Source organism: Engraulis encrasicolus, chromosome 10 (assembly GCF_034702125.1).
Source record: "Engraulis encrasicolus isolate BLACKSEA-1 chromosome 10, IST_EnEncr_1.0, whole genome shotgun sequence".
Taxonomy (NCBI): Eukaryota; Metazoa; Chordata; class Actinopteri; order Clupeiformes; family Engraulidae; genus Engraulis; species Engraulis encrasicolus.
Genome location: NC_085866.1, coordinates 21,468,187 through 21,490,686, shown reverse-complemented (window position 1 = coordinate 21,490,686; position 22,500 = coordinate 21,468,187). Strand labels below are relative to the sequence as shown.

Genomic DNA, 22,500 nt, shown 5'->3' with positions numbered 1-22,500 from the left:
CGTGCAGCAGTTCAAGTGCAAGATGTGCCCCTACAAGAGCGTCTCCAAGGACACGCTCATCAACCACATGAGGGACAGACACTTCAACAAGTCTCCTGGTATGGAAACCTGACTTCATTTACATTTTTCATACATTTTATTTTACCATTTTAAATGTAAATATTTTAAAATTTAACGAAGCATGAATTTAAGCTTAAAGGCCTTCAAGAAATATGTTTAAAAAATGTGTTCCAAAGACATGATAGAAGATCGAAACGTGTTTTCGAGAGCAAATATTTTTTTTTATTTAATCTCATTCCGAGAAATTGCCTCTAAAAGTTTACACAATCGCAAAGACTGCCTGCATTAGATATATATTGTTCAGGATGAAATGTGATTGGATGCTAAATATGTTGGAATTCCAGGTGTGTCACCATAATATACAGCATTTAAGAGAAAGTTTGAGACAGTTACTATAGTCTAAAAAATGTAGAGGAATAGATGGAAGATTTATATGGCATTATATTCAAGGATAATACTGTAAATAGTGATTGGATGCCATCTTGAGTTCCAGGTGCATCACAGAGAAAGGTGGAGAGTGAGACAGGCAGACCAACAGGACAGGCAGATAGACTAATGATGAATTATATGGTATTCAAGGTTGAATGTGATTGGATGCCATGCTTCATTCCAGGTACGTCACTGTAAAATATTGAAGAAAAAGTCAGAGATAGATTGATAGGCAAACACATGGAATTGCAAGAATTCACACATACTGTACGTGATGGGATGGGATGGGAATTTTCAATAATAAAATGCAAAAGTCAAAAATGGTGGATACATCATTTTGCAACTCTTTAAATGATTGTGTGGCCTTGGAATCGGGAGGTTGCTGGTTCAAATCTCACCATTTTCATGGTTGAAGTTATGGTTTGAGCAAGATACCGAACCTCACATTGCTGCATTGCTCTGTAACCAATGCCCTGTAAAAAACTGTCGCTGTGCATAAGAATGTCAGCTAAATGTAATACAATGTATATTTGTACACTTAGCTAATGCTTTTGCCCAAAGTGGCTTGCAGTTATTATTTTTTTCAGGGTATTGGTTATAGCCCTTTGAGTAATGTGGGGTTCGCTGCCTTGCTCAAGGGCACTTCAGCCATGGATGGAGATGTGGGGCTGGGTCAGGTGGGATTCGCCCCACAAGCCCCAGATTGAAAGACCCACTCCTTAACCACTAAGCCATGACTGCCCCCTAATGTCATGTAATGTAATCTTGTTCTAGGTGCATTGCCGAAGAAGAGGGGTCCCGGCAGGCCGCGGAGGGCGGAGGCGGCCATGAAACAGGCGGCCGGGGTAACGGTGAAGGTGGAGGAGCCGGCCGAGGAAGAAGAGGATGACATCGTGGATGCCGGTGCCATCGACGACCGAGAAGGTCAGTAACATTCCTGAGGCCCGTTGACAATTTTTTTTCACAAGTGCGACTGCCACTTTGCCGTCTTTTGCGCAAAATCACCAATTCTTTCAATCAGTTCATCTGATCAAGCTTCTGCAACGTCAAAATTCCGATGTCTTTCTTGTTTTGCATACTTTTGTCTCGTTTATTCACTTTTGTTTGTTATACAATGCAGGGCTGATAGTATTGAAGCAAAATGCCAAAATAATATATCAGGCTGAGGGGTTTCTACTACTATCAGCCATGAAAGTGTGCTATAGCATCTGTCCAGCAATATTATGTCTATCTGTGTATTGGTCAGTGACGTTCCAGCAGTAGCACAAGTCAGGGTGGCACAACGACAGCTAGTATCACTATTGTATGGATTTTTGTTTTTTTTTTGTTTTTAGTGGACTACTGTATCTAAGAAACATATAGCCTAGTATCGAGCTAAATCCCTTCAGCCTCTAGGCGCATCTAGATTTCTTGGCTAAGAAACATATTCATTGCAGCACATCAACCATCAATTTCTACTTAATTTATGGACATAAAACGCTGTTGCGCCACCTGAAGTCTGAGCCCAAAATGACCGTCTTTGAAACATATGCAGCTGGGCACCTTAATTTCCCTTGGGATCAATGAAGTTACTCTACTGTACTCTACTCCTTTCTCACCTGTGTGCAGGGGACAGTGACTACAGTCCAGCTGAGCAGGAGCATCGCCGCAAGCAGCAGGCTGCAGCCCAGAGCCAAAGCCAGGGCCAGGGCCCCTCCTCCTGCCCCTCATCCTCCCAGGACCGGCCCCGCCGCAGGGTGGGACGGCCAAAGAAGTTCAGCTACTTCTATGGCAGCCAGGGTGAGTAATAATGGGGCTATTGGTTGAAATAAGTAGCATGGACTAGTCCTTACACAAGGATGTAAAGTGACGATCAATACTATTCACAAATTCAATAGCACTGGTGCACTTAATTCATACGATCATTTCTTGTTCATTTTCTTTTGCATACAGTAGCTCGGACATGTTAGTTCCAATTATTTTGTTCCTCCCGTTCATTATGATAGTATGGTGTTTTTCCATGATTGTAGAGTTTCATTTTTTGGACAAACGGTTGTGAAGAGGATTTTACCAATATGGTAACAAAGCTCTAGAAAAAGATCTCCTGCCCTCATTTGTGGTGTTTTAATGTCTTGATTTGAACAGAAGCGGAGGGAGTATCCAAAGCTAACGGTAGTGTGGATACTCCGGGATCAGAAGAAGCCAGTTCTTCAGGGCTGGGCAATGGAACCACCCCTTTGGCCAATGGCACCCAAGCGGAACCAGGGGTCAGCCAATCAGATTCTGAGAACAAAGACCCATCATCCAATACCGGGCCCAAAGATGGAGAGTTTGTCACAAAGAAACGCGGTCGGCCATCCAGAAGGTTTCTACGGAAGAAATACAAGAAGTACATGAATAAAAAGTAAGTGTTTGTTTCATTTGTGTAACTAATTTGTTCAGCACTAATACTATGTATATTGAATTTGCACATAAATCCCTTCAGATAAATCCTTGAATCTTGATGTTGTCGTTCCGTCTGCAGCAAGTACCCGCTGCTGAGGCCCCATAACTGCTGGATCTGTGGCTCGCGCTTCCTCTCCAAGGAGGACCTGCGCTTCCACATCGACTCCCACGAGGGCAACGACCCCGAGCTCTTCAAATGCCTCCAGTGCAACTACCGCTGCAAGCGCTGGTCCTCACTCAAGGCAAGTGCCCTTTCCCTCTGGCGTAGGACTCTAGACCCCTCTTGCAGCAGCAAATGGAGTTCATTTTATGTATTTTACATGCTCAATTCTGCCACACAAAGGAAAAGTGCAGTCGGTGCACATGACAAAGCCGTATGATCCAAATGTGTCCTGTTTTAGAGATATTGCCATGTCAAATTTGCAGTGACTACACTCGCCTCCAAAAGAGTTGTCGCCTACCCATCTGTTTGGAATAACAGCTAATAACCTGACTTTCAATTAATCACTTGGCTTTAGAAGTCACTCATATGAAAGCTACAACCCTCTCGAATGGAAATGAATGTACAAAAATAAATTTCATGCACCAAGGAAAGATTGACCCTTTAATGACCACAGACAGGGCAGATTTTCACAAGACAAAAGTTTTGTCGCCTATCGAACATAATGTGAGGAGCTGCATGCATGCTGCAGGGGTTGGGGGCTTTTATCATTGATTACATCATGAGGTTAAACATGTATTGCTCTACGAATAGCGAATATGTCACCATCTCTCATTGAACTCCATTGATTTTCATTGTGTTGCTTTCCATGATTACAATGACCCTAAACATACACCTAAAGCCAAAGTTGATTTTCTGGAGAGGTGAGAGTGATTCAGTGATTAAGTATGACACCCAATCCGCGTATTTGAAGTGTTTTGAAGTGACTTATCTGCTCATTTTCACATTATGTCCGATAGGCGACAAAACTTTTGTCTTGTGAAAATCTGCCTTGTCTGTGTTCAATGAAGGGTCAATCTTTCGTTGGTGCATGAAATTTATTTTTGTACATACATTTTCATTCGGGAGGGTTGTAGCTTTCATATGAGTGACTTCTAAAGCCAAGTGATTAATTGAAAGTCAGGTTATTAGCTGTTATTCCAAACAGATGGGTAGGCGACAACTCTTTTGGAGGCGAGTGTAGTCACTGCAAATTTGACATGGCAATATCTCTAAAACAGGACACATTTGGATCATACGGCTTTGTCATGTGCACCGACTGCTGTGACTGAAGCCAAGTGATTCATTGAAAGTCAGGTTATTAGCTGTTATTCCAATCAGATGGATAGGCGACAACTCTTTTGGAGGCGAGTGTACAATATCGAACCTAATACCAGGGATTTCAAGGCATTTTCCTCACTTTCAATGTTGGCGTCAGTGGTGGACGAAGTACACCAGTTATGTACTTGAGTAAAAGTACAGTTACCTTGCATTGAAAACTACTCAAGTAAAAGTAAAAGTATTCACCTCACTTTTTTACTTGAGTAGAAGTACAAAAGTATCTGCCGTCAAAAATACTTAAGTACTAAAAGTAAAAAGTAAAAACTTAAAAATGAAGCCTTTGGTGCAATTGTAATATTTAAGTGTTGTAGGCCTAGTTTGGTCATATCTATTTAAATATCCTCTGATTTGCATAGGCTATACCAACATGTTAGAACTAAACACTGTGGAGTAAGTCCATGGATGTTATAGCATCAGACGTTCATTTTCACCACTCTAAACATTTAATACTGACCCTAACATGCCCAAAAGAACACATGAAAGGGCCATTAATATTAAGAATGATTAGGCTGAAATTGATTATAGGCCTATGCCTGTTAGAACAACTACTACAATACCCCCCAGCCGTAGGCCTACAGTCCAGTATAGGCCTACTTATTTGACAGCAAGGAGTTAGAGTAGTAGCCAATAAAGTAGGCCTACTTTATGTTTAATTTTTGTTATAATTATGGTTTTGGTAGACCTCTTCTTCTTCTTCTTCTTCTTCTAATTATGATAATATTATTATTATGATTATTATTATTATTATTATTATTATTATTATGTAGTGTTTGGTTATGTTAAGGTTGGCTTAGGCCTATGTATGAACAAACAGACGTCTTGCGACTAAGCTACCTTTAAAGATAGGAACATCTTCATATACTTGTAATGGTCTCTATTTGCTAGATGCCAATGATTTGCAATAGCCTACTTGATACAACTTAATTGGAACACTTATCTGTCTGATCATGAAAAAGCCTTTTGTGCCTGTGCACATATTTAGCCAAAGTCCACTTTTTCCCTCTTTTTTTTTTTTTTTACTTTGTTACTGTTGTTTTTTACAACCTCACTTTGGTGGTATTGCCAGTGCATTTCATATCCACTGTAGCCTACTGACCTGACTTAAGGGAAAGGATAGGCCTACATGTTGCAAGGATACATGTTGCATGTAGCCTCCCTTTGCAATATGGTGGGCATGGCAATCTTCATGTAAAGATACAAACCCTTTACACAAGCCTCTTTTCCAGAAAGTTGAAGCAAATCATTTTTTTGGTGACAGGGGAGTCTATTAGACAAGTAATTGATATCCCCAACTACTTCAGAAAATACTGCAATGTAGGCCTATTGAGGGGAAAGAATGCTATCACGGAGTTGTGCGCCTGGATGGTTTGGAAGCAGCATGTTAAGGAATCCTGTGTACTTGACTCAAGAAACCAACACCAAAGAAAGTGGATGTAACCAAGAAGCGTCATTTTGTTTCCTTTCCGGTATCCACTTTATGTCGGGTGAACGCCCCTTTAGGAGACCTTCGGTTAGGAGACCTTCGGAGTCCTGAGGTTGAGAATTAATGAAGTCCCCTTAGCGCTGTAGATGGCGGTAGCGCACGTCTTGCGCAAACACCTCAAAAAGTGAAGAAGAAGTAGGGGACAACGCCCCCTTAGGAGACCCAACTTGAGCACACGCTTTTGCATTGAGTGGGCGTGGTTTGCGATATCTTTGTTTGATTCAGTATTTTTGACAACACGCTACAAAAGCGGCAATTATGTGACTCTATTGTAAGCCATAACACAGAAATAGCACAGTAAGTCAAATAAGCAGTAGGGCCTAAATTAAGTATCANTTAGCTGATTATTCAGTTCAAACGCGAAGCCAATCTGACAAATTTTGTCTTGTCAGGCGAGTGCAGCCTGCGAGCTAAACCTCTCCCCCCTCACACAACGAATAAGACTTGCAGATTAATACACTCTAAACGTTATTGTCGCCTGCTTTATTGTTTTGCTGTGTTTCCGCGTGTTACTAGAAAGTACCGTTTCTTCTTATTTCAATTCGTCTCGCAAGTCGCAACAGTGAACACATCAGTGGTCTTGCTCTGCTCGTTTTCCTTCTAAAACTAATTCTGTACAGTAGAGCTGTCACATGACACATTACAACCAATCACAATGGAGAATCTCTGAGTCGGCCAATCGGATTCAGTTTCACTTTCTTCACACAAGCGTGAAATCTCAGATTTCATTTGATCAGGGCATTAAAAATGAATTAATTCACCTGCCGTGTATCGCCTTAAATAAAAAAGGAACGAGTGTTTCTGTAAATGTAACGAAGTGAAAGTACTAAATTTCGCTTCGAAATGTAGTGAAGTAAAAGTATAAAGTCTTACCAAATAAAAATACTTGAGTAAAGTATGAAAGTATGAAAATGTTACTTAAGTACAGTAACGAATTACATTTACTTCGTTACTGTCCACCACTGGTTGGCGTGGTTACTGCACTTTGCCTTTGTAGGGCAGAATTGCTTGTCTGACAAAGGATGTCTACATGCAGATTTAAGTGTTGGCTGGTAAATTGCAAATTCGCCTAATGTCCTATTTTATCCAGTAGCTTTTTGCATGTGCCAAATACCCTTGGAGATGTAATACGTTTAAAGGTCACCCTTTTGAGTCTGTTTAACCAGAATTCTTTCTTGTGTTCATGGAGATCTGGATCTGTCATTTCAACAGGAGCACATGTTCAATCATGAGGGAACCAAGCCATACAAGTGTGAGGAGTGCGACTACACGAGTGTTTACAATAAAGATGTGATCCGCCACTCAGCTGTTCACAACAAAGAAAAGTAAGATGACACTTGGTCGAAAGCAGCAGGTTGTTATTTTTGTCATTGTTGCGTAAGCTGTATAGTGGAGGGTACATTATTTAATAACAATTTATTATTTTCTCTTACAGGAAAAAGAAGGACAAAGAGTTGGTAAGCAGAGTTACGATACGCTAGGCCTATTCCTGGTACCTGTAGAACAGCACTTTTGCAACTTGCTAGATGTTCTAATGAAGGGGGGACCGTGCATTTGCTGTGGCAGCTCCTCGTCTTTGGAATACTCTGCCCCCTGACATCAGATCTGCTCCTACAATCACTACTTTTAAATCCAGACTTAAAACTCATTTCTACATATTGGCCTTTGCTCCCTAATTTCATCTTCTTTTCAGTTTTTCCCCCTTATTTGTATTTACTTATTTTTCTTTATCCATGTAATTTAATCTTATTAACTATGTGAAGGCCTTTTGTATCTTATGTGTTTTATTCTTACTGCTGACTTTGTCTTGTTTTTAATCAAATTCTTAGTATTGCTTAATTTTAGTATTTTAGTCTGACACTGTACAGCACTTTGGTCAGTTCCTGCTGTTTAAATGTGCTTTATAAATTAAACTTACTTACTTACTACTTACTTACTAATGAGCTAGTTTTTGGAGTGGTTGTTCTTGCCCGAGTAGGTTGCTGAACCTTCACTCTTGAAGCTCTCCATGATGCAAGGGTTATTACTCAGTAGCACCTACGCAGAGTATACTAAACTAAACTAAGCTAAGAGAAATGTGTGAACCATAAACAGTACATACTGTCTTACCACCCTCTTGTTGTGGTATTTCTAAGCTCTTTCTCCCTCTCCCTCTGCGTAGGAACCCAAGGTGTCTGAGTTCCCCTGTCCTATATGTCACAGAGTGTACCCTATGCAGAAGCGCCTGACCCAGCACATGAAGACGCACAGCACAGAGAAACCACATGTCTGTGACAAGGTGAGCGCCCCGGTCCCACAGTATGCCAATAGACCCAGTCGGCACCCCTGGTCTGCCCATGAAACTGCTTGTCCTCCCCTCCGTATGCTCCGCCCGCTCCTCGTGTGGTGCTAATCACTGCCTGTTATTATACTGATTAGCCACTACATACAGCGGATAGAGCGTATGGAGGGGAAAATGATCAGTTTCATGGGCGGGCCCAGAGGTGCCGACTGGGTCTATTTCAGGACATTTTACAGACATTGGGTCTTTCAAAAGTCTCCGCCTGTCTACTCAGATATGGCTGCTTTAATACTGCATCATATGTGACAAGTTGCACTCTGACCCCTGCCATGATTAAAAGTTTTTTTTTTTTTCTGGAGAACTCTTTTATATTAAGATGTGCAGTGTTGATTCAAATAATGTTTAGTTATTGTTTTTTTCTTTAGTGTGGAAAATCCTTCAAGAAGCGGTACACATTTAAAATGCACCTTCTAACTCACATCCAAACTTGTGGAGAAAGCAGGTATGAAAAGCCAGGGTGAGAAGTCTTTTCATTCACATCATCCAATAATTTATTCAACATCTAATAATTTATTCAACACAGTACAACTCATAATATGTCTGTTTTTTTATTGAATGCCGTTTTTCCCGATTCAGGTTTAAGTGTGAATTTTGCGAGTACGTTTGTGACAACAAGAAACTGCTGCTGAACCACCAGTTGTCACACACCAGTGATAAGCCCTTCAAGTGTGACTACTGCAAATACTCCACCACCAAAGAGGACTTCCTGGTGTCCCACCTAGCCATCAAACACACTGGTAAGTCCCCTCAATGCCATGGCAACAGAACAATGTGTGCCATCTCCATTGTGGTGACAGCAATTTCATGTACAGAACTTCTTTTGCACCATCTCATCTCATGTCTGATCAAATGGAATGACATCCTGAATACTTTTTGTTCTAGAATAGTGTTTAAGCAATAACCATAGTCTATAACCAAAGTCCATACTCTTGAGTCTAGTCCAAGCACCCATTCATATGACGCATCAACAAGCCTGTAGACGTGTATTTACAGTTGCTTATTTCCTCTACGTTTTTGTAACGACGGTCTTATAAACTTCCACACATCCCAGGTGAGAAGCCGTTCTCGTGCGAGCAGTGCCACTTCACGACGAAGCACCGCAAGAACCTGCGGCAGCACATGCGCTGCAAGCACCCGGAGCTGTACGAGGAGTGGAGCCAGAACCACCCCGAGGAGCCCGTGCGGCGCTGCAGACGACCCTTCTTCACCCTGCAGCAGATCGAGGAGCTCAAGCAGCAGCACGAGGCGCAGGGCCTGCACAACGCCATAGTGAGTAATACATTCATTAATACAATACAATACAATAATATGAGTTATTCTAGTAGCACGAGGCTTAGGAGCTGCAGAACACTATAGTGAGTAATACATTCATTAATACATTCATTAATACATTAACAGCACGAGGCTTAGGAGCTGCAGAACGCTATAGTGAGTAATGCATTCATTAATACATCAATTAATACGAGTTACTCTAGTAGCAAGAGGCTTAGGAGCTGCAGAACGCCATAGTGAGTAACACACTAATGAATAAATTACATTAATTACCGGTAATATAAGTTACTTAATACAATACATTAATTTATACGAGTTACTCTAGCAGCACGAGTCTTAGGGGCTGTAGAACGCTATAGTGAATAAGTTGTAGTATAAAGTAGAGTTGTAGTATAGTAGTGTAATTACAACACTAGTGATATAAGATTACCGGTACATAGTTTGAACTTTGTAATTTAGAATGATAATACTACTAATAATAGATCAGTTTTATATAGCGCTTTTCTTGGTACTCACAGCCACGATTGTTGTAATTGCATCTGTAAGAGTACTTCTACTCCTACTATATACAACTCTGGTAATGAGAGCGCTTTATATTTAATGGCTTAATGACTTAATACATGAATTAATATGAGTTACTGTAATAGCATGAGGGACAGGGCCTGCAGGACACCTGTGCACCCCTTATCCACAATTTTGTCAGAACAGTAGCCCCGTAGTGCATGCCGTACCTTCATTGGCACGCTGTAATAGTCATTGAAAAGTTAACTACCATAGTACTGCAATACAATGACATAATACAGGGACTTTAGTAATGCACTACGACTAGGTCATTGCCATTCTGTTCACAGCAAATGTATAACGGCGTTGTGTCTTCATGGGTTAACAAAGTTGTCATTTTGAGGGTAATCTTGCGTGATTGACCACTATATGCATCCACTTGCTTCTTACTCATGTAACTGTCGGCTTTGTGTGTGTCTTGTTGTTGCTTTAGGTGGCTGTGGATCCCGTGACGCTTCAGGCCGTTCAGGCCATTGACAACGCCTCAGTGGCTCAGGATGCCCAGGGAAACACCACCATCATCTACGAACAAGGTCTGCTATTGTTTGGTCCGACAAAATCCTGTTTTAGGCAATGTGTTGAGAAGTTAAAAGAAATCCTGCACGCTGTCCATTCCACCAACAAACTTAACCCTTATGTTGTGTTCGGGTCATTTTTGACCCGTTTTCAAGTTTTAGTGTGAAAAAAACACACTTTCCTTTATTTTCTTGGAATAAGGCTTCATCTAATCCTCAGTCACAATCATTTCAACACAAAAAAAATATGTTTTATCATTTTAGTAAATTTTAAAGGTCCAAAAAAAAAAAAAAAGTTACATCTGTGGTGTTCGGGGGTCAAAATTGACCCGGTATAGATTTTTGGTTGTTTTATGCATTTCTGAAAAGCTGTTGGTTGCCCTTTGTCTTCAGTTTGGTGATTTATGGTGAGGAAAATATATTTCTTGCCTGAACTTTTTTTTTGTCAGCTTTTTGATATTACAAATCCAAAATGGCCGCCGGACAGTCCCATACACTACAATATGTCATATCTCCTGTTGTGAAAGGAGTACAGATGTATTTCTGGTGCCTACTCGTATGTTTTCATGGTCAGGGAATCCATTTCTGCATTATATAATGAGATTTTTTGCATATTTGTTTGCAAAATACATTTTTGCACATCATTTTTTCCAAAAAATGTATCAAAAATTCATAATGCCACCCAAACCTGTAGAACTGTTCTTATACTTTCCATAAAGTTGATGTGGCAATGACATAATGGTCCATGTTTATGAGATAGGGGATTCAGATGAATAGTGTGACTTTTTTCATGTTCATTGAGGTGTTAATTTCCAATACCTTTGCATTAGATTGGCGGAATAGCTGTGACTCTGACAGAATTGTTATTTTGTATATTTACCACACTAAAATCATATAAATATTGAAAAACACCAAGCCAACATATTTAAACATTAATTTTATGCACTGAAAAACTAATTTAGTTGACATTTGGTCTTTATCCTGCTATAAATCTCTTTGAGTTGGTTTGGTGCAGAACACCACAAATGCCACTCTTGATGATATTTTTTAATATTAGAGAAAAACTAATAAAATACATTTGGGGATTGTTGTACTCTCATATCAGCTGTAATACATGGACAACATAATCACTAATTGTATCACTTTGGGAGGTATTAATAGTGAATTTATGCAGATTTTGATAGTTTTGGTCATCAAAAACGATTTGCATAATGTAAGATAAAAGATCTTTAAAGTCAAAAAGATGAATACATCAAGTAATATTTCCATGGATATGAATACATACCAAGTTAGCCATGAGATGAAAAACAATATTTGATGATAACTAGTGTTTCTAGGTATTTTATAGCTGAGTTTTATTATCACGGGTCAAAAATGACCCGAACACCACAGGTGTATGCAGCTTATGAACACAACACAAGGGTTAATACCTTAATACAGCGTTTCAGTCATCCGACCTTCATCGACCTTCGATCTTCCGACCTTTGGTCTTCCGACCTTCTTTAACTGAAGAAGATCGAATGACCGAAATGTTTTATTAAAGTTTGTTTGTAGAATGGGCAGTGTGCAGGATTTCTTTGCACTTGAATAACCCCATTGGGATAATATCCAACATCCTCTTGTCCGACTACAGAAGTGCGCGAAAGCATCCTTTTGAATCTGTATAGAAGAAAAGTTTTAACGTAGGACTAAAGCCTACAGCCCTGTCTGAAGTTTGAACTTTAGAGAAAGCTTTTTTTAAGTTGTAAAATCTGATCTGTGTCCTATGCAGGCTCTTCAGACCTGTCTGCACAGAATGCCCTGGATCTGCTGCTGAATATGAGCAATGCCCGGGAGCTCGTTGGAAACTCACTTCAGGTAAACAGCCCTTGCTTTATTTTTTATTGTTTGAGTGATTTTTTTTTCAGTATGTTGGTGTTGTAGCTGTTTGTGTTTCTATGACGATGTTGTTTCTCACATTTTGTTTTTATGACGATGATGTTTCTAAGGCTGTGGTGGTGTAGTGTCTATGGCCACATTTGCATGACGTTTTTAATTTCGAATGCAGAATTGAATAGTTCCGTAGATTTTGCATTGGACGCTCATTTAATTCTGAATTGTGAAGTGTTAACACAATGTTTTCAAAGCAGAATTTAGTCAATTCTGAATTAAATGTCTGATGTAAAGGAAGCCTATGGGTGTGTTGTTTCGCAGGTTGTGGCTCTTAAGTCAGATGGTAAGACGCTGGAGCCGGGGACGTGGGTGGAGGCGGAAGAGGGGGCCCAGGTGGCCGGCTCGCTGCAGCCCCAGAAGGTTGTGACCTTCCACGTGGCGGAGAATGGTGAGACGCTGGTGCAGGAGGCGTTCGAGTCGAGCATCGGCGACGCCGGCGGTGAGATCACGCAGATCTCCATCGGAGCCTACGAGGGGGCGGCGGACTTCACTGTAGTGGAGCAGGCGGCCGAGGAGATGAACAGCGCAGAGACATCTTATAGGTACATCACACACATAGTACGAATCAGGGATGGGCAACTGGAGGCCCGGGAGCCACATGCGGCCAGCCTCCTCACTCACTACGGCCCGTAGATAAACGCAATTTAATTTTGTGCCAGCATTACAATAAATATGAGTATTTTGCTCTTTCTTTATAACTTAACATTTGGTTGTTTATTAAGGACATCATGTTAAAATGCCATGGTGTAATAAACCTTCGAGTATAACTAGAGATGAACAGCGCAGAGACATCTTACAGTTAACACTCTGCACTTTGTCGGAGCCAGTGTGCGGAGGCCCTTACCGTTTCCTTGGCATGCCATCAGCCCAATTTGCCCAGTTTGTTTTCTGATTTGAGATCGTCTGCATAAAATATTTTGACATACAGTAAATAAGGTGCTCGATGTACTGTATCTGTACTGTGTGTTCAGCAGTGCAGAGGAGATCTCCGCCGATGCCCAGCCTGTGGAGGTGGCCAGTGACGAGGTGTCTGACTCTGGGTCAGTGCAGGAGCACAAGGACAAGTTCTACCTCAGCTCCAGCCTCTCCGATGGAGTCATGATGCAACAGGTGGAGGTAGGCCACGATGCTGTCTGTCCCTTTCTAATGTTTTTTTTTAATGGTTTGTGTTTTATTGATTTTCAAGATATTTCACATAGAAATCACATAGCTGTCTTCAGTCTGTACTTCCAGTTGCAAAATCTGTCGGCTATTGCAGGGCTAACTTTTTCAGCCTAACATCCTAACGTCCTTATGGACTTGAGAATATTTTGGCGTGCTACTCAAGTGAAACTGCAAAAGTTAAAGGTCACAGTCAGACCATCTTCACTGCTCAATCCACAGGGGGTTATACTTTACGAATGTCATGGCTGTGTGCATATTGTCACCCAGTTTGTCACGCAGTGGCTAATTTATGTGAGGGGACCACATTTATGTATGTATGTACAGTTGAGGACGATATTATTAGCCCCCCTCCTGAAATTAGACATATCTCTTCATTGATCATTGAGAAGCATCATTATTATTAAATGTATGTCATTCTGGAAACGAATACACCATGGAGATAGTATCCAATAAGTTAAATTTGGACTTTTACATTTTCACAATGAGTTTAAACAAAAAAGTGTAAAAATGGCAAGGACAAAATTATTAGCCCCCTTATCATTAATAGTCAATACAGTGCCATTTATGAACAAAAATTGACACCAGGCACTTTGATTAGTTGTTAACTATGTTGGCACATGTCCAACCAGGGATTTTGGTCCATTTTCTTCATTGCAAATAGTTAAGCTGGTCCAAATTGCATGGATGTTGAGGATGGACATTAATTTTCAGCAGTCTTCAAATACTATCTGAAGGATTGAGGTCTGAACCGCTCCATGACCATGGTTTTAATATCCTTGAAGAACATTTGAACTATTTTGGATGCAAGTTTTGGGTTGTTATCTTATTGAAAGATCCAGTGAAGATCTTAACTCCCTCTATGAGCATATTTTTACAAGGTCACTTTCCACATTCTATCATAATTTTCAGTTTTTATGGTGCCGTACACCTAAAAAAGGTTTCCTGTGGCTGAGGCTGCCACAGAATGATGCATCCACCACCATGTTTAATTGTGGAAACCATCTTATAACGATCCAAGGCCTATCCCTTTCTTCACCTGACAGAAGCAGAATTCATGCATCAAAGCAGGTGCAATTGAATATCATCAGATGAAAGCAGAGACGTTCAAAACTCATTTTTGACTTTCAAATGTTCACGGGTAAAGCTCAATAACACTCTGATATGCACTGCCTTTAGTAAAGGGGTTCTTCTGTGATGATGGCCCCAAAGCCCAATATGATGACAAGCCCTAACAACTGTCTTTCTTGGGGGGGAAAAAAACCTCCAGGTGAGGCCAGGTCAATAACAATCATCTAGGCAGGTGTCCAATGCTTCTTTGGTCTAATGAGGCTAAGCAGTTTCCACAGTTACACATAGTGGAAGGGCATCAAGTTTAGTCTGTTATTCAGCCTCAGACACAGGGAGTCTGGGTCTGAATCTGGATTGCTGGGTCTTCCAACAACATTGTAACCCAAAGCATACATTTAGATTAGTTCAGAGGTTCTTCAAGGACACTAAAACCATGATATTGGAATCACCCGCTCATATTCCAGTCCTCAATCCCACTGAGAGTCTGTGGTTAATGTCTATGCTCAGCATCCATGCGATTTGGACCAGCTAGAACACTTTGCAGTGAAAAAATGGGCCAAAATCCCTAGTGGGGCACGAGCCAACCTAGGTAGCAACTTATCAGAGCCTGTTGTCAGTTTTGGTTCATAAATGGCGCCTTATTGACTATTAATGATCAGGGGGCTAATAATTTTGTCCTTGTCATTTTTGCCCTTTTTTGTTTAAAATCATTGTAACAATAGAAAAATCCAAATTCAACTCATTGAACATTATCTCCATCAGTGTATTTGTTTCCAGAATAACAGAAACGGTGAATAATGGTAATTCTTACTGAGAAATCAAGAGAAATGTCTAATTTCAGGAGGGGGGCTAATAATATCGTCCTCAACTGTATGTATGTATGTATGTATGTATGTATGTATGTATGTATGTATGTATGTATGTATGTATGTATGTATGTATTTATGTATTTATTTATTTTCTCTACATCTATTTAATTATCTATCTACTTATTTTTTCTATTCTGTCTAGTTTTGTCCCTTGTGTTCTTGCTATTCCTTCTTGTTTCTGTCTCTTTTTATTTTCATTTTTAACATTGATGTTTATCCATTTGTTAAGCACTTTGAGCTGCATGCCTTCTATGATACTGTGCTATATAAATACAGTTATTATTATTAATATTACTATTATATTGAAGTCTAACCAGAGAGGATGGTCTAACTGTTACTGTTTGTTTTTACTGTCTTTTTCCACTTCCCATCAGCTGAGCAGTGAGTCGTCGGGCTCCCAGCTGGTGGCGGGGGAGCAGCTGTGTGCCAAGCGCTTCTCCTGCCGCATCTGCATGGAGTCCTTCCACGGACGCTCCGACATGGAGAACCACAAGAGGGCGCACGTCGACTCCAACACCTTCAAGTGCCTCGACTGCAACTACACCGCCACCTCCTGGCTGGAGGTCAAGGTCAGCGCCTGCACCTGACCTGTGCTGTGTGTGTGTCTCAGATGGCGCACAGCACTTATGCACTTCATTTCAGACACTATGATTCAGCACTTAACCAATACACCATACGCACTGAAACAGGCCCTATCTGAATGCCCAGTGTTCTAGCCTTGCTAGGAAGTGAAACACCCAGTGATTGGCTACTCTATGGTAAACTCGGCGGAGTATCCAATCACTGGGCATTTCACGTCCTAGCAAGGCTAGAACGCTAGGCATTGAGAAAGAGTCATAGTGACCTGAAGTGTACAAGTGAGCCATCTGAGACACTATACTGGACTCCCGAAATCTTTAATTTACTTTATATAGCACACAGCTTTTTGGGAATGGGGACAGTATATGATTTTAGTTTTCTGTTTTTTAGTCACATGTAGGACATTATATTGGTCTGTCCATTGGAAACCGTTTTGCCTTGGATCTGTTGATCATATTGCCTTAGGTCTATTGATCAAGTTGTGAATTAACCAGAATCTCTTTTATTTTTTATAATACTGGTTGACTCTCAAGACACAAGAGTTCCCTGAAGTAGGCCTTTTAGACCAATGTGTCCTAATGTGCCATCTTCTCAATTTCTCTTTCCCTTGTTCATGAATGGCAGATAGCTCCTAAACATCTTAACATCTCTCTCTCCCTCTATCTCCCTCCCTCTCTCTCTCTCTCTCTCTCTCGCTCTCTCTGTCTGTACAGACTCACATGGACGAGCATTCAGACCTGCGTCCCCATAAGTGCAGCAGCTGCAGCTTTGCCTCCAAGAACAAGAAGGACCTGAGGCGCCACATGATGACCCACACCAACGAGAAGCCCTTCACCTGCGACATCTGTGGACAGAGGTACATTCTTTTTTCTTTCGTGGTCTTTTACGACTTTATTTGACAGGACAGTTTGAGAGGTGGATAGGAAGAGAATGGTGAGAGAGATGGGGAGGGGTCGGCAAATTACCTTACTGTTTTCAGGCCCGCACCACTTACGTTCGGCACTAAAAGTGCTTAGCTGCAAACCACCAGCGTTCATACTAGACTCTGAACTTTTTCAGCACGTGACTGTGTTACCCCTATGAACCTGCTGATGACGTCCACGTTGTCGTCACGGTTCGTGGAGAGAAAAACAAGGATTTTTGGGTTCACATTGTAAACCAGCTTTCCGGTTCGCAAACACTAAGATCTGTGGCGTGAACACGTTGGCCGGTTCACGGTTAGTTGCAGGAACGGGGCATCGGCACAGTTCTCAGTTGGCCTGAATGCGCCATCAGTGGACAGAGCCTCCAAGGGTTTTACCCAAGTGGAATAAACATCTCTGTACTGAAAGGTTATGGTAAGGGATGGTTTTGGTCTGGGCGCAGCTGAGCGTTCTTTTGTTTGCAAACAGAGTTCTATATTGACATCATGGAAAACACTTTGCCCATTTTGCCGACGCAAGGTCTGTCACTTTTTGAATGGCAAGACAAGTTGTTGGATCAACTAGTGGAATGCACTAGAATGAAATAATACATCTTTTTTATGATGAGTGTGTGCGTGTTTAAGTATTTTTCAGGCCTTGTCAGTATTTTTACAATATGAGAGGAGTCTGGAAATGAACAGGAGCGAGAGAAAGAGAGATGATAGGATTGGAAAATGACCCCAAGCTCATACAGTATACGGTAGGTTAGCTGAGCGCACTGAGCTTTAACCAGAGGTGTGTTTTTGTCCCGGCCGGCAGGTTTAACCGTAAAGGGCACCTGAAGTTCCACATGGACCGGCTCCACAGCCAGGAGTCCCCGCCCTCCAAGAAGGCCCGACAGGAGGCTCAGCAGCAGCAGCAGACCATCATCGTCAACAGCGACGAGGAGGCACTGGCCACGCTGCAGTGTGAGTATCCCTCCCTTGCACACACATACATACATACAAGAAATCAAATACACACACATACAAGAAATCAAACACACACACTCAGACACTATGGTCCTCAGATAAGAATTTAAACACACTCACACACACGGACACACACACACACCCACACACAGCAGTGTGAGTGTCCCTCGCACGCACACACATACAAGATCTGAAACACACACACACTGTCAAGTTGTTTGAGATTTTTTAACCCATTTCTTGCTCAACTTGAAAAGCACTTTGTCTTTAAGGACGCAAAGGAACCACTCAAATCTTCCCTTTTTCCTTTTATTAAGTGGATGGGGTGATTAGGTTGAAAACCTTTGAAACAAAACAGACAGACATTCATTGTTATTGGCTGAAAGTAAACACAACCTAAATCAACAATCTAAGGTTGAGTTATTCTAAATGCCAAAGTTAAGAAAATATCACTGAAACATGCAATTCCATATAATATAATTTAAGCTATTACTCAAAATGCAACACAGTGAATTCTTCGATGTACTGTAAGAAATAACTTAACATTACAATTACACTGAAACCAGCAGCCAAATCAAACAAGCATTCAGATCCTTTAGGCAAGCAATTTAGTCATTGTTTACATATTTTAGTTATCTTAGATACTTCAAAAGTCCATCTCCTACCAGTTGCGTTTTGACTTTGAACTGAGTGTTTTTTCTTCTTTTTAGTGTTCTAGTCATAGAGGTAGAAAATAACACTAGAGAGGACACAGCAATTTGCGACAGCACTGGGAAATGGCAGCTGGAGCTTCCCAACTTCCGTAGGTAGTGTAGGTACTTTCAGGCAATGCAAGTCAATGGAGAACACGCCCACCCCTGTCAAGAAATTAACTAAAACTGTGTAAATATAAAGTAACACTTTAATCAAAGACCAGATTTGAAATGTCAGGCTACATATCTACTGAAATCATATGAGTCGATAAAATACATTTAAAAATCAAATAATATATTTTATGAACATAGTTAGCAACACACTTCAACTATTGTCCTTGTATAGTGTGTTGATGGACATTTTCACATGATTAAGCCATTTTTGACAGAGGTGAGCCTCGTTCTCCGTTAATTTCCATTTCTCTGATCTACCTCCAGATAATGGCCGCTACAGATTGCCGTAAAAGGGGGGGCGGGGTCCTCTCTAGTGTTATTTTCTACCTCTATGGTTTTAGTGCAGGATCCACAAGTTCTTCCAGAGAACCTCTAACAGGGAGAAAGCTCAGTCTCATTGGTTCCCATTGTAGCCAGTTAGCTTTGCATGCATAATGCAGTAACGAGCGTGGGCCAGTCCTTCATGTGGGAAAATGTATGGAATGGAAAGGGGAACCCATGCTAAATACATTGCTACTGCGATTTCCAGTCACAAATATCATCAACAAAACATTCCTGGTAAGCACTATGACTGTTGTTTAACAATAGGCTGTATTGACAAATCGCACAGGTGTGTAGTTTTACAGCAGGTTAGAAGATTTCAACCTGTACTCGCTAGCATCGCGCTAATGTTTATGGGTTTGGCCCCATAAAAATTGAGCTTTGTGACCCAGTATATAATAATCTAGTGGCGCAAAATAATCGAAACGCTACTCAAATGGGGTCTTATTATTTCTAGCTTTGAACTTAATATTAATATTTCAGGACAAAAAATTATAAAAAATCACAAAAATGATAATGGTAAAAACCTCCATTGACACCCATTCATTTTGCACTGTCCCGTGGTTAGGGTTAGCCAATTGTGGCTAACAGGAAGTTCCGTGAGTGAACAGCCCCTGGTTCTTCTTTGTTCACAAACATTTCTCATGCAGGTGTGCTGTTGGCAATATGGCCGCCACAGGAAGTCTGACAGGAAGCTCCGATCTGTTTGGTTGGTTGTAGACACTGCCCCCTGCAGGCTTGGAGGTCTGGAGCCGGGATTTGAGAGAATGTTGTGATAGATGCTGTGTTGGGGATGTCTTTTCTTGGTTGACGCGTCACACATACACACACTCTGGTCCATCAGATAAGAAGTCAAACACACACACGGAGACACAGTGGCGAGGAGGCACTCGCCACACTACAGTGTGAGTGTCTGTCACACACACGCACATAAAAGAAATCAAACACACACAAACACACATACACACACTGACCACCCCACGCACCCCCGCCCCAAACACACCCACACACACACACACACACACACACTGTTCACAGTGTTACGTACACTAAATGCTACTTCTTTATTTGTCCGACCGGCGCAAACTTGGAAGTTGTAAGGTTACTCAGACATTATCATGGCCTCAGATTATTGAAAGCCACACTGACCAACGTGATTGTCTGTAACACACACACACACACACACACACACACACACACACACACACACACACACACACACACACACACACACACACACACACACACACACACACACACACACACACACACACACTCCTTTCATTTCGGATCTAGGTATAATTGTCAGCATTGGTCATTGTCAACAGCTAGGATGAGCACGGACACACACACAAATACACACACACACACACACACACACACACACCACAATCAATTTCTGTTTTTATTGTCACTAGAGAAAGGATGAAAAATTGAATTTCATCAAGTTGTGTCAATTTCTCTTGAGTTGTGCAATTGTGGCCTGCTGTGATTCACAAACACACACACACACACACTTGCATGGCAACGCGTGGCAACACGTCATTCAACATTGCCAATGTCATTGCCTCACACACAATTGCAGAAATGCAAAAGGCAACACTGTGTGTGTGTGTGTGTGTGTGTGTGTGTGTGTGTGTGTGTGTGTGTGTGTGTGTGTGTGTGTGTGTGTGTGTATGTGTGGTGTGACAAGGAGAACCAGACACCAGACACACACACACGGCTACAGCATTGGCAAATGTGTGTGTGTGTGTTTGTGGTAATGGTTCTCTGTTACACATTTCCCAAACCCTGCAGATGCGTCAAACAGTGACAGTGACACACACACACTCACTAACACATTGCTAATGGTGTGTTGTGTCTTTCTTTTTTTTGAAAGATATTGTTTTGGTCTTTATTTATGATAGTACAGTGAAGGTGGTGACAGGAAGTGAGCGGGGAGAGAGCGATGGGGAATGGACGGCAAAGGACCTGGGTCGGGAATCGAACCCGGGTCGACCGCATAGTAGACAAGTGCCTTACCGTTAGTCCACGGTAGGGCCGTGTTGTGTCTTTCCATGTAATTTATTTTTTTTGTCTATAATGTCTTTCAGCCCTGCAGGCTGGTCAGACGGTGATCAGCCCCGAGCAGCTACAGCAGGCCCTGGGGCAGGAACACATCATAGTGGCCCAGGAGCAAGCACTCTCCGACCAGGTACTACACACACACACACACACACACACACACACACACACACACACACACACACACACACACACACACACACACACAGTATACAAAAAGGTTCCCTGGGGATCTATGGTCTTTGAGACCGAAAGCATGGCTATTAAAACAGAAAAGCATTCGTAAGCGTGCAGAGAGTTTTGCCTAGTATACAGCCACCTGTAAGCAGTCAGCAATTATGACCTAGACTAGAGACTGCATGCACATGATTCCTGCAACTGTAAAGTTCACATGTCATCTTCCCGTATTTCATCATAATAATGACAACTACTATGGCCAAGAGACTGCAAATTTGCGCAGTTCAGCCGTTTTCCACGTGCCAAAATCAGATGATGTCAGCTGTTGTTCAGATTTAACAGATGTGCGAACAGTGGGGAGCCCCATTGAAGTGAACGGCAAATTCTACAGAATGGTGTCGTGCCATGTAATGATTCATAATAAATTGCACCAGAAGTCGAACTCTACTGTGATTCATGATTATGTTGCAATATTCCAACAAACTCACAGTGTATCACATTTATGAAGAAAGATGATGATGTTAAAATAAAAACATACCATTTATGGAAAATATAAATAATAACCCTTTTGCATTGCCACAGGAGGAGGCCACATATATTCAGCAGATCACAACAGTGGATGGCCAGACAGTCCAGCACCTTATGACTGCTGATAACCAAGTGAGTGCCATTCTTGTTATATGAAAAGTGAAAATAAAGTCCACACACTAGCCCAAAACGTCACATTAAATGAAAAGAAACAGGATCCTGGTGTGGAGACTTCATTTTCAATTTTCATGTGACTGAGTCCTGCAACCATAGTATTTTTTAGACGGATGTGAGTGTTTTTTTCTTTACTGAACTTGCCATGGTTGTTATACTCCGTGGCAGAACAATTGCACACCGGCCTGCAGGGCACAGCACTGATGACCCACCCACCCATGCGGCCCCCAAAGGTCATAATAGGGGCCCTCCACCAATGCTGAAGGGCCCTTAAATTAACTGCATGACGCATTATCAACGGCGAACCAAATTTCAACACGTTTCCAACTTGCTGGGTTGGCACATGTGGCCTACTGACCAACCATTCCTGTCTATAATACTCATTTAGTGAAAATGTCACCGTGCCGATTTCTTTTAGGCCCCTAGAGGGAGCCTCAAACCACATATTGTGCAGCGCCTCTTAATTTCTTCACTTTGCT

General features: G+C 41.5%; 1 protein-coding gene across 1 annotated transcript in view; it reads left to right on the top strand.

Annotated features, from left to right (window-relative positions):
• LOC134457413 (zinc finger protein 335) overlaps nt 1–22,500 on the top strand; it is a 43,075-nt gene that overhangs the window by 15,709 nt on the left and 4,866 nt on the right. The window contains exons 17-36 of the mRNA XM_063209429.1: nt 1–98; nt 1,264–1,413; nt 2,098–2,268; nt 2,614–2,872; nt 2,993–3,155; nt 6,930–7,042; nt 7,153–7,174; nt 7,879–7,995; nt 8,424–8,500; nt 8,635–8,795; nt 9,110–9,327; nt 10,325–10,424; nt 12,178–12,263; nt 12,600–12,880; nt 13,313–13,454; nt 15,814–16,008; nt 16,732–16,874; nt 17,740–17,888; nt 21,172–21,272; nt 21,902–21,979. The exon at nt 1–98 is cut by the window's left edge and continues 1,300 nt beyond it. Coding sequence (XP_063065499.1) covers nt 1–98; nt 1,264–1,413; nt 2,098–2,268; nt 2,614–2,872; nt 2,993–3,155; nt 6,930–7,042; nt 7,153–7,174; nt 7,879–7,995; nt 8,424–8,500; nt 8,635–8,795; nt 9,110–9,327; nt 10,325–10,424; nt 12,178–12,263; nt 12,600–12,880; nt 13,313–13,454; nt 15,814–16,008; nt 16,732–16,874; nt 17,740–17,888; nt 21,172–21,272; nt 21,902–21,979 — 2,824 coding nt within the window. The remainder of the gene's footprint in view (nt 99–1,263; nt 1,414–2,097; nt 2,269–2,613; nt 2,873–2,992; nt 3,156–6,929; nt 7,043–7,152; nt 7,175–7,878; nt 7,996–8,423; nt 8,501–8,634; nt 8,796–9,109; nt 9,328–10,324; nt 10,425–12,177; nt 12,264–12,599; nt 12,881–13,312; nt 13,455–15,813; nt 16,009–16,731; nt 16,875–17,739; nt 17,889–21,171; nt 21,273–21,901; nt 21,980–22,500) is intronic.